General features: G+C 37.4%; 1 protein-coding gene across 1 annotated transcript in view; it reads left to right on the top strand.

Annotated features, from left to right (window-relative positions):
* Nucleotides 1-6,576: 6,576 nt before the first annotated feature.
* Nucleotides 6,577-12,163, top strand: part of LOC145674804 (F-box only protein 32) — a 237,791-nt gene continuing 232,204 nt past the window's right edge. The window contains exon 1 of the mRNA XM_081745023.1: nucleotides 6,577-6,837. Coding sequence (XP_081601149.1) covers nucleotides 6,713-6,837 — 125 coding nt within the window. The 5' untranslated portion in view covers nucleotides 6,577-6,712. The remainder of the gene's footprint in view (nucleotides 6,838-12,163) is intronic.

The following is a 12,163-nucleotide window of genomic DNA, read 5'->3' as shown; positions in this document are numbered from 1 at the left end:
ATTTAAGTTCGCAACACTGCTTAAAATAATGTAACTGCGACTTGTTGTAATTAAAACGACCGAACACTAATGTTATAATGTTCCTGCCGTTTGAGTTATTAGAGATCTCCAAAATGTTGATGTTAGAGATATGTATTGTCCTTTGTTACACTGAATAATGTATGTGGTATTGTGGTTTTACTTAATATTTAAATTAAAAACATGTAGATTATTTCGTGGCTAAGCAGTTAGCCTATGGCGTGAGAGACCCCCCGGGTTAGATTCCCAGCGGGAGCTCATGTGGTTTAGATTCAACGTTAATCAGTAGGTTCAGTCTCATATAGCCTCGCTGCTGAAAGAGGCGTTGAACTCAATAAAAATGAAATGAAATTTTTGAGTTTTACGTCCCACGGTTATGCCGGTTACTCTAAAGGAGACGGTGATGATGAGAGATGAATGAAATGGTGGAATGAAGAAAGTGGGAGGAAACGGGAGAACCCCGAGAAAACCCACGCACTAAACTAAATTAACTGAACAGAAATATGTAATATCAAACGTAGTGCAATTTGAGAAATTACAACTTTATGTTGCGTTGGCAACACTGTTTGTTTATCTAGTGGTATTGCAGAGTATCTAGAAGAATTTCCCCTTCCATATTTCACACAGCATGTTAAAAAAAAATAGCATTTTTAATATATATGACTATTATATATAATAGATGAAATACCCATTTTTCGCACGGGACCAGTATTTGGAAGTCAAGGCCTGTGGGAGTATCACTATCTCAGCAACCGCAAAAACTATATATTTGACACTAATATCGGTCATTTTGTATTATTTTTACATGAATCGGTGTCCCCTCCCCAGCAGGTGAACCCCAGCCCGCATGCACTGGTAGCTGAATTTGAAAGTCATCGCTAATAGAAGTGACACCATTGATCTCAGCGACCGCAAAAACTATACATTTCACGCTAATATCGGCCATTTTGGATTACTTTTACATGTCTCGGTATCCCTCCTGTGAGCTCCGGCCTGCAGCTGAATGGGGTGAATTTGGAGGTTAATGCGATCGGAGTTTCACCATTGATCTCAGAAAACGCGAAAACTATTTGACACTAATATCGGTCATTTTGTATTATTTTTACGTCTCGGTACTTCCCTCCCCCGCAAGTGAACCACGGCCCGCATGCACTGGTAGCTGACTTTGAAAGTCATCGCTAATGGAAGTATCATCATTGATCTCAGCAACTGCGAAAACTATGTATTCGACACTAATATCGGTCATTTTCTACTACTTTTACATTCCTGGTAAACGCCCCTCCTGATTCAAAATTTAAAAAACAAAAACGCTTCTTCTTGGTCTGAGGCCTGGGACATGATACTTGCCACCCAAATTTAGTAACTCTTGGAATCTCGTCTGGTCCCCAGGCCGCACACAGGCAATCAGAAAGACAGGTACGCAGACACACAGACAAACTCTTCCTTTTACTTATATTAGATATGATATACAGGCGAGGATCCAAGGGGAGTGTTAAAGGGGCTATACCTCCCCTTGACGCTCAGCTATACACTGTATAAAATGGGCTTCAATCCTACTTCTTTCTTTACATTGGATAAAATGTCAAACTATGGTTTAGCCCCTCCCTCGATCATATTTCGGGAGAGGCTTGAGAACGAGTAAGAAATATTTGTATTGTACGTGCAATGCGAAAAAATGATCACAAATCTATTTCGGAAGGGTCCGATAGCCATCCCCTTAATACGCCACTGAACATTAGTAAACTGTTCCCATATTACCTAATACAGCAACGAAAGAAATTTTGAGTAAAGGTCAATCTTAATAGTTGTCTATATCAATATTCGAGACGAGACCGAGACTTTCGAGACTGGCCTAAGTCTCGTCTCGGTCTCGTCTCGATTTATAGAGCCCCGTCTCGGTCTCGGTCTCGTCTCGGTAAATAAAAGGCCGTCCCGATCTCGGTCTCGTCTCGGTATATAAAAGGCCGTCTCGGTCTCGGTCTCGTCTCGATAATTCGAGACGATACCGAGACGATACCGAGACTAGTCTCGGTCTCGGTACCGTCCCTAGCTAAAGGAGACTGTGATGATGAGAGATGAATGAAATGGTGGAATGAAATGAAAAAAATGAAATTTTGAGTTTTACGTCCCACGTTTATGCCGGTAAGGCTAAAGGAGACGGTGATAATGAGTAATGAATGAAATGGTGGAATGAAGAAAGTGGGAGGAAACGGGAGAACCCCGAGAAAACCCACGCACTAAACTAAATTAACTGAACAGAAATATGTAATGTCAAACGTAGTGCAATTTGAGAAATTACAACTTTATGTTGCGTTGGCAACATTGCTTGTTTATCTAGTGGTATTGCAGAGTATCTAGAAGAATTTCCCCTTCCATATTTCACACAGCATGTTAAAAAAATTCAGCATTTTTAATATATATGACTATTATATATAACTAGATGAAATACCCATTTTTCGCATGAAACCAGTATTTGGAAGTCAAGGCCTGTGGGAGTATCACTATTTCAGTAACCGCGAAAACTATATATTTGACACTAATATCGATCTTTTTGTATTATTTTTACATGTCTCGGTACCCCGTCCCCACCAGGTGAATCCCGGCCCGCATGCACTGGTAGCTGAATTTGAAAGTCATCGCTAATGGAAGTGGCACCCTTGATCTCAGCGAGCGCAAAAACTATACATTTGACACTAATATCGGCCATTTTTTGATTATTTTTACATGTCTCGGTATCCCTCCTGTGAACTCCGGCCCGCAGCTGAATGGGGTGAATTTGGAGGTTAATGCGATCGGAGTTTCACCATTGATCTCAGAAAACGCGAAAACTATTTGACACTAATATCGGTCATTTTGTATTATTTTTACGTCTCGGTACTCCCCTCCCCCGCAAGTGAACCACGGCCCGCATGCACTGGCAGCTGACTTTGAAAGTCATCGCTAATGGAAGTATCATCATTGATCTCAGCAACTGCGAAAACTATGTATTCCACACTAATATCGGTCATTTTCTACTACTTTTACATGTCCCGGTAAACGCCCCTCCTGATTCAAAATAAAAAAAAAAACGCTTCTTCTTGGTCTGAGGCCTGGGACATGATACTTGTCACCCAAATTTCGTAACTCTTGGAATCTCGTCTGGTCCCCAGGCCGCACACAGGCAATCAGAAGACAGGCACGCAGACACACAGACAAACAAACTCTTCCTTTTACTTATATTAGATATAATATACAGGCGAGGATCCAAGGGGAGTGTTAAAGGGGTTATACCTCCCCTTGACGCTCAGCTATACACTGTATAAAATGGGCTTCAATCCTACTTCTTTCTTTACACTGGATAAAATGTCAAACTATGGTTTAGCCCCTCCCTCGATCATATCCTGGATCCGCTGATATATATATATATATATATATATATATATATATATATATATATATATATATATATATATATATATATATATATATATATGTTGAAAGAGGGAGAGAGAGACAGAGATGACTATACACATCAGCAGTGGATTTTGTTTCGGGAGAGGCTTGAGAACGAGTAAGAAATATTTGTGTTGTGCGTGCAATGCGAAAAAATGATCACAAATCTATTTCGGGAGGGGCTTCAGTCCGATATCCATCCCCTAAATACGCCACTGAACATTATTCAACTGTTCCCATATTACCTAATACAGCAACAAAAGAAATTTTGAGTAAAGGTCAATCTCAATAGTTGTCTATAACAATATTCGAGACGAGACCGAGACTTTCGAGACTGACGTAAGTCTCGTCTCGATTTATAGAGCTCCGTCTCGGTCTCGTCTCGGTAGATAAAAGGCCGTCTCGGTCTCGGTACCATCCCTATGTAAAAGTGAAATGAAGAAAGCATCCGAGGCCCAAACCTTATCTATGTTGAAAATTAGGTCGAGATCGGTAGGGTGGTTCAAGAGTTATTAAGTTTTATTTATTTTCATATATTCCCCTCCTCCCCTCCCCTCCCCTAAAATCTACTCTCAAAATGAAATGATAAAAAAGTTTCCAAGTTTGAACTTCATATATGTTGAAAATTTGATTGAGATCGGTCTGGTGGTTCAACAGTTATTAATTCACAAAAATAGTCACTTTTATTTTTATATTTATTGATTTTTATATATTTTCCCCTCGACCCCCTCCCCTAGGTTGCTCCGTCAAAGTGAAATTATAAAAATCATCCCAGTCCAAAACCTCATCTACATTGAAAATTTGATCAAGATCCGTGTGGTGTTCAAGAGTTATTAAGTTTTATTTATTTTTTTCTATGTCCTCCTCTTCCCGCTCCCCTAAGTTCTACCGTCAAAGTGAATAGCTAAAAGCACTCCCAGGCCAGAACCGCATATACGTTGAAAATTTGATCGAGATCGGTCTGGCGGTTCAAGAGATTAAGAGTCACAAACATAGTCACTTTCAATTTTATAATATAGATTATAATGTTGCTTTTAAGCGTGCTATCCCAGGTTAGATATTCATACTTGAATTCATGAATTCCTTAATATCAATAACATTTTAAAATACGTACTTAGTTGTCAGATCTCCGTTTTTTTTTGGGGGGGGGTGGAGGGCGAAATGGAAATTTGGGGGATTGCGATCAAGAACCTGAGGAATTGTTACTGTTGGGTAGTTTCTATCCCAGTAAAGTAGTTGCTGGAAATATAAGTCAGGGATCGCACGCACAAAAAGCACAAGTATTAATCACTTAGCCACAAAAGAGGATGGTAGAATACTTATCTCTGGCACGTGGGGTTCTGGTTCGATCTCAGCTTCTGCCAAGTTTCTTTATGGTGGGTAAACACCGTGTGTGTGTTTATAGTTTTTCTCGAGGTTCTACTGTTTATCCTACTTTTTGTATTCCACCACAATCATCCGTCTCGTCATCATAGCCTCAATGCATAAAGTGGAACGGTAAAAAAAAAAAAAAAAAAAGTCACACTTTACCCTTTACCAACGATGGCCAATTGATAATGTGATGAGGCACAGAAAAAAATAATAATCATACTTTGAGGCCATTTTTCATTTTCCTTGCTACTGTCCTTTTGCTGCATTCTCTGAAAGTCAATCAGGTACTAACGGTTTTATCCTTGCAGAGTAGTATTGGTCTCTGCAACCTATTTTTTCACAGTTGAAAGTCAAGTCTCAATTACTAACTACACTATTCCTGTTATGGACAAAGGCATCACTAAGGGTGGCTGGACTGGCAAAAAGCCAAGGGCCCACCCGTGACCCGATACAATTTTTATTTTGCTAAACCACTGCAAAATATAAGTGACACTGATCTTTTACATAAAATTGTTGAATTGCAGAAACATTAAGCAAAGTAAAAAGTGCGTTATATTTTGCACTAATCGAACAGAAGAAAATAAAATATCGTATGATGTGATGTTGACATATATCACTATTGATCCATCAATATGTTCCTCTGTATGACGTGTTAATGCGAATATAGGTCTAGACTAAATGTTAGAACAAGCAATAATTGGTAAGCACACAAACATTATTACATTTTTTTTAAAAAAATAACAAACACGCTTCCAGCAACGATCATATGACACCATATTAAGAATGGATTAAGTAATAGCGTTATACTCTAACGTTAGTTGTGGTTTGCATATTTTCTATATACATCTTGAAGACGAAACTAATCGGAGATGGAGTATCTTTCGATCCACCCTTGCCTAAATTGTCCACCATTAAAAAAAAGAAAAGAATAATTTTCAACTTCATTAAAAAAAATCCATGCAGTTTTATTATACGGATCCATATTATAAGTAGTAATAGTAGTAGCAGGAAAGGTGGGGCAGGGTTTGGTTGAATTCCGTTCTCGACATGAAATGGGCAAATTAAAGACTTGCCCAATTTTTTGTGCACATTTTACAATCTATGGATCCCTATAGTATAATTGCACCAAAAATCATCTTGTATTCACCAAAAGTACCTAGAAAAACCTTTAATGGTGTCAGGTACCTCGAACCCAGACCCATTGAGTTATGAAGCGAGAACGGTTACTGTAAACTTAGTATTGCATGTTCGTATATTGCTAAATAAATTTGTATTGTAGTCTTAATGAATGATTGGCTAAAGATACGATTTACAGGAACCTTGTTTTCTGATTTAAAAATCCATCTTTCTCTAATATTGTAACCAGAAAATTGAAGTGATTCACACATAGGGCCTCATTACGTAACAGTCTTCGCCAAATTTTCAAATTGCTACGCAACTCAAGTACAATGCAAATTTGAAAATTACAACGCTATGACTACAAACTAAAACAAAAACTTTGTGTTACGTTGACTCAAATCGCTATACATTATTGCTCCAATTTTTAGGATTTGCAGGTTTTCAACAAATCTTTTCTTTGACACAAGATGGTGGATAGGAATTCATCGAATGATCAGTCGCTATGTACTGTGTACTAATGCTGCCACCTAGTAGCTACAAGCAGAACTTTTTCAAAACTATACCTACAGGTGGCACTGATATCGATTTGTTTTCAAGCTTTCTGACCCCTGTTCGAGGCTATAAACATGTGTCCTGTCAGCTGATTGGAAGACGTCATGTCCGTCAACAAAGCCATGCGCTTTGGTGTTTTCGTGTAGTTGTTCCGTCGGTAGCAGTTCTATCGTTTGTGTTGTGGTGTAATTTGTGTGGAAATAAATTAAAGGAAATCGAAATGCCGTTTATATCGAAGGATTGGCGTTCACCTGGTGAAGAATGGGTGAAAACTGAAGAAGGCTGGGAGAAGAAAAAGATTTTAGAGTGCGGTGGACAGATTAATCAAGAAAACATGGATTCCAGGTACAGTGAACGAACATCTCTTTGTTTTGATTTCTGGAGAAGAGAGATCTGTAAGAAGCAATAGGAGTTCGCTGTTTGTTTAGTAATAATTAATTCCAATTTAATATTCAAGCTGATAGTATTGTACTGAATATGATTAAATTATATGCTTGGTCGCTTGTTTCATTATTATGTATACGTTTAAGATGTTTGTTTACATCTGGTAAGAGGGTTTTTAATTGGCAGACGAGGAAATCGAAATTAGTACGTGATTCGCAACCAAACATATGGATAATACGTGTTGCATCTGGCAGTTATAAGCGTTAAATCTCTTCATTTTAGCCAGTAGTAAGGAATAGTAGTAATTTTAATACGCAGGTTTTTTTTCTTCCTTTTGTTGCGTCATATGTTTTGAAAACACGCATAATCAGTTCACTTTGATTTATTCATGATGACGTTATAGCATGTTCAAATTTTTTTTTAAAAAAAAAAATAAAAATGTGAATTTAGGTCCTCATTTCAAATATAGAAACAGTAATGATACAGATCAAGGTTAGAAAAAGATGGGGTTCGGATATAAAATTCGTTTAATTTGTTTTCCTTGGTGTTTCAGTTTATTTTTGTTTTACTTTGAAAGACATGAGTGAGTTTAATGTTTTTTAAAGTTATTATTTGCAGACGTCTTCCTAATCAAACGCTTTCAACATAAATTTTGAAAATTTCAATGAAGGTTTGGATTATACAATTCTCATTACTATTAGCTCGTGAAGAAAAACCGCTGCCGTTATAATCAGCTGATTCCAAGCGTTCGTGATTTAATTGCAGTAATATGCCGTTGCTTGTTATTTGGTCGAAAGAATTGCTAAATAATTTTTAAAAGGTAGTTATACTAAATATTTACAGCCATTAACTTATACTCCACATGACGTGAAGACCCTTACAAAATTAGTAGAGTATGTCGTATAAATCATTAACTAATCGTGTGTACATTTATGAAGAGCAGAGGGCGCAGCTGGCCCCTAAGTTTGGAGATTTTCCTCTCTTCCGCAAAGCAAAATCGAAATGACGCTGTTCATTGCGGACAAAATTTAAATTTCATTTTTGAAATTCCGTTGTTTTATAGGGAGGTTTTCAGAATAGCGATGTGAGCTATAAAATAGTAATTGGTGAAAGATACTAGGATAGTCCTTATATCCCAAAGCAAAATTATTTTGTACATCAATAAGTTCAATCATGTTTTTAAACCGAATTGGTAACCTTCTTGGGAAGAGAGTTATTGTGTACTATTGCAGCTAAACGTAGCAATCGTAGCCAAAACACTAGGGTAGAAGGTCTAGATAATTTTGGAGGAGTAATTTAGGTTCACGTTACATTCTTGTAAACTCATTTTTTTTAAATACATATTTTAATCTAAACAAACGACACATTTAGGGGGCTGAACCTCCTCTAGTCACTCCTTAGCTACGGGACTGCTAAACTATATTTAGAAGTTCTAGCTAACACAAATATTGATTTTTTTCGCGTACTCCAAACGATATATCACCATTTGAGCATGTATCCCCAGTTTAATATATTCTTACTACAAATGATAGGAACTGTATCAAAAATAAATTATATAATTAAATTGCCAGTTTTACTATAAACAGGAGACTCATGCTGTTAATTATGTAGGATTTAGATTTTATGTGTTTTATAACAAGTCGTCGCGTGCGTATCCCAGGTAAATGCTGCTGCTCTAAAAATCTGCTGTCGGATTTTCAATCGAAAAGCGAAATGATAATGCTATTAATAAGCTGGATGTTCATTATGTGTGATGTAAACAACATTGTCTGACTTAATAATACTTGCTCGTTTTTGTATAAGTTTAATGTTTGTGACTCAAATTGAAAATTAGCCGCGAATGTGGCAGCGATTATAACGTGTAACTACAATGACATCTTTTGTTGCCCATCCATATCTGTGAGTGTTTTACTGTGGCAAAGTACCGTTGTGGCTGCGCGTAGAAATCAAAGCAAGACGGTCATGCACCACCAGCGTCCAGTAGAAATGCTGAGCAGAAGATCTCTCTGTTGCGTAGGTGCATTCGCTTTTTGTTATACACTCTTCTTTTCTGTTTTGTTTTGGGGCCACCTGCGGACATAGATGTGACTCACGCCGCATCACTGAGGCTTCAAAAGGTGCTTGGGAGGCATCGACCGAAAAGTATATTCTCTAAAAATTGATATGGATACTTGATTTTAACTAGTGACATACGCAAGGGGGTTTCGGAACATATTTGTCCATTCTACGCAAAAGTGAGTCTGGATCCAAATTTTCAAAACTGTCGAAACTAATGCTTGTTTACATATACACGGTGTTTCAAAACAACAGCGACAACGTTTGGGAGGTGATTCCTGACGCCAAGATAAGACGAAAATTATAGACCAACCTGGGTGCACAAATACTTTCTTTCGGAGTTATAGGCTGCCGAAAACGTGAAAAAATGAACTTTAAAGGTCCGTATCTCCATAACTGTGGGGCCTACCCTAGTCGGGTCAAGACTTTACTAAGGAACTAATATGTGCTCTATCCAAAACTACAAGATTCAGAATCCTGCAGTACTTTCCTCAACAATTTTAATAGAGATAGTTAGTGAGTACTTCAGATTATATGCCCGTAACTAAACTGCCTGTACAAAAATTGTTGCGGGGGTACCTTAGAACTCTGAAACATGTATTTTTGGATAGTACACATATTAGTTCCTAAGTAAAGTCTTGGCCCGACTACGGTAGGTCCTATAGTTTTTGAACTGTAGATCTTATAAAGTTCTTTTTTTTTTTTTCATGTTTTCGGCAGCCTGTAACTCCGAAAGGAAGCATTTGTGCACTCAGGTTGGTCTATACCTACTTTTTGTCTGATCTTGGTGTCAGGAATCACCTCCCAAACGTTGTCGGTGTTGTTTTGAAACGCACTGTATATGAAGTAAATAGAACCAGATGTAGTTTGTCACAAAGAAAAACTTATTTATACTTATATAAAATTTTAAATCTAAATTGTGAATTTGTAACATGTCATCTGGGAGGAATGTTTTTCTTGTTATTGGCAACATTTTACGGTATATTGTCCATGTTTGGCTGTAGTAACTTCGAGCTGTTTAAGAAGCTTCTTTTTTCTACAAGCTGCAGTTGAAAAAAAGTGTTTATACAGGATAAATATTGTTTATAATATCATTAAAAATATAGACGTCAACTTGAATGTCCGGCGCGTGACAGAAAGCAATCAAAAGTTATTGTTCTGTATTACTAAATTTGAGAATGTGGTTCGTACGTAGTAGAAGTATCAATTTGCACGTGCATTTCACGTCTACAAAATTTTGGACTAATGCTAATACGTAATATATTTCGATTTATTTCAACTTGAAAATTTTCCTGCCCGTTACAGAGTGTATGCCACTGGTGGGAAAGTTTGTGTAGATTGGTTATTGCTGATAGAAAATGATTGCCCATATACTAAAATAACGTTTTCTAAGCATAAACATTACTTACTTTACAAAGGTTGGTGTAAAGGGACAAGTTTTGTCGATAGATGTCACTACAGTCTTCGTATCTCTCTCATGTATTTATTTATTTATTATTATTATTATTGTTATTGTTATTATTTTTTTTCTTTTACCTTTCACGAAAATTCACGATTTCTCTTACAGATTTCAATTTTTTAGAGAAGGAACTTCATAACCTATGAAAGGCAACAATCCGTGTGGATTTTTTATTTAAAATTTTTTCATTGTTGAAACTGGATATCCAAAATTTTAACAATATACTATTTCAACAATGAGAAAAATTCTAAATAAAAAATTCGATTGTTGCCTTCGATAAGTTATGAAGTTCCTTCTCTAAAAATTTGAGGTCTTTAGTTTGAAATTTGTAAGAGAAATCGTGAATTTTCATGAAAGGTAAAAAATACATGAGAGAGAGACGAAGACCGTAGTGACATCTATCTGTAAAACTTGTCCCTTTAAACCAACCTTAAATAGAGGATTATCTATTACTGTCAGTATTATGTTTTAACGAAAAATAAGTGTAATATAAAGAGTATCATTTGCGTCACTTTTTTGTTGGCTTCAAGGGAGCAGTGGATGAGATTGAAGTACGTATACAGGAGGCCGCGGTGGCTCAGTAATAGAGCGTTCACCTCTAGTGAATGGGGTCCAAGGCACGATCCCGGCTTCCGCCAAGTGAACTTTGTGGTGGACAAACACCGTGTCTGTGGGTTTCTTCGGAGTTTTTCCGTTTCCTCCCACTTACTTCATTCCAACATTTCACATCATCACCGTCTCCTTTAGCCTAGCCGGCATAATCGTGGGACGTAAAACTTAAAACATTTCATTTCATTTTCATTTCTCTATCAAACTTCCTTCCAGGCTCACTTATTCCAGAAGAAGAGTGAAAAGATTTCATTTCATTTTATATGAAGTACGTACAAAAAGGTAAATATGAAACTTTGTGAAACAAAAAGAAAAGAAGGTAATTGTAGAATGTGCTGCTGATTTCATAGCAGCTTCAAGCTCTTCACTTCAAAATGTATCTGTTCTAGTATTGCAGAAAGCAACGAAGTTCTGAATAAAAGATGGAAAAGTGATCTGTCAATTGAATGTCTCCAATTCAAACGCTTTTTTTTTTTTTTTCTGGGATTTGACAGCGAAAATTTGATCTTTGGTCAAGCTTTTAAATCAGAGTTTCATCCGTGTAAAGTTTTCAAGTCCCTATTAGACGTTTATTTAGATTGTGCAAATGACTTCGAAAGGTATAAAGCTACCCTGAGCGACGATGACAGGTTTGGATGGTAACAAGGCTTTTATTAAGCCAGCTGTTTGAAGATATAAAGGGGCCGCGGTGGCTCAGTGGTAGAGCGTTCACCTCTGGTGCTTGGGGTCCCGGGTTCGATCCCAGCCCCCGCCAAGTGAACTTTGTGGTGGACAAACACCGTGTGCGTAAGTTTTCTCGGGGTTCTCCCGTTTCCTCCCACTTTCTTCATTCCACCATTTCATTCATCACTCATCATCACCGTCTCCTTTAGCCTAACCGGCATAACCGTGGGACGTAAAACTTAAAGATTTCATTTCATTTCATTTTGAAGATATAAAACACAGCTAACACTTTGGTTGATGGATTTTTTTTTCTAGCGGAAAGAAAAGGAGAACATATAGGCATGCAGCCATCGCACAAAGCCCAGTGGATTAGAACGAAGAAGTCAGGATAATTTGTGTGGAGACTGTGAACGATTGCGGTAGAGTTAATAAGACTATTTAATGAAACGGGAGAATCGCGAGAGAGCCAACGGATAGGATATTGTAAACTAGAAGCGTGCC

The sequence above is a fragment of the Thermobia domestica genome, chromosome 18 (assembly GCF_964235325.1).
Source record: "Thermobia domestica chromosome 18, izTheDome1.hap1.1, whole genome shotgun sequence".
Taxonomy (NCBI): Eukaryota; Metazoa; Arthropoda; class Insecta; order Zygentoma; family Lepismatidae; genus Thermobia; species Thermobia domestica.
Note: the sequence above shows the minus strand (reverse complement) of the source record. Positions and strands in the feature narration are given on the sequence as shown.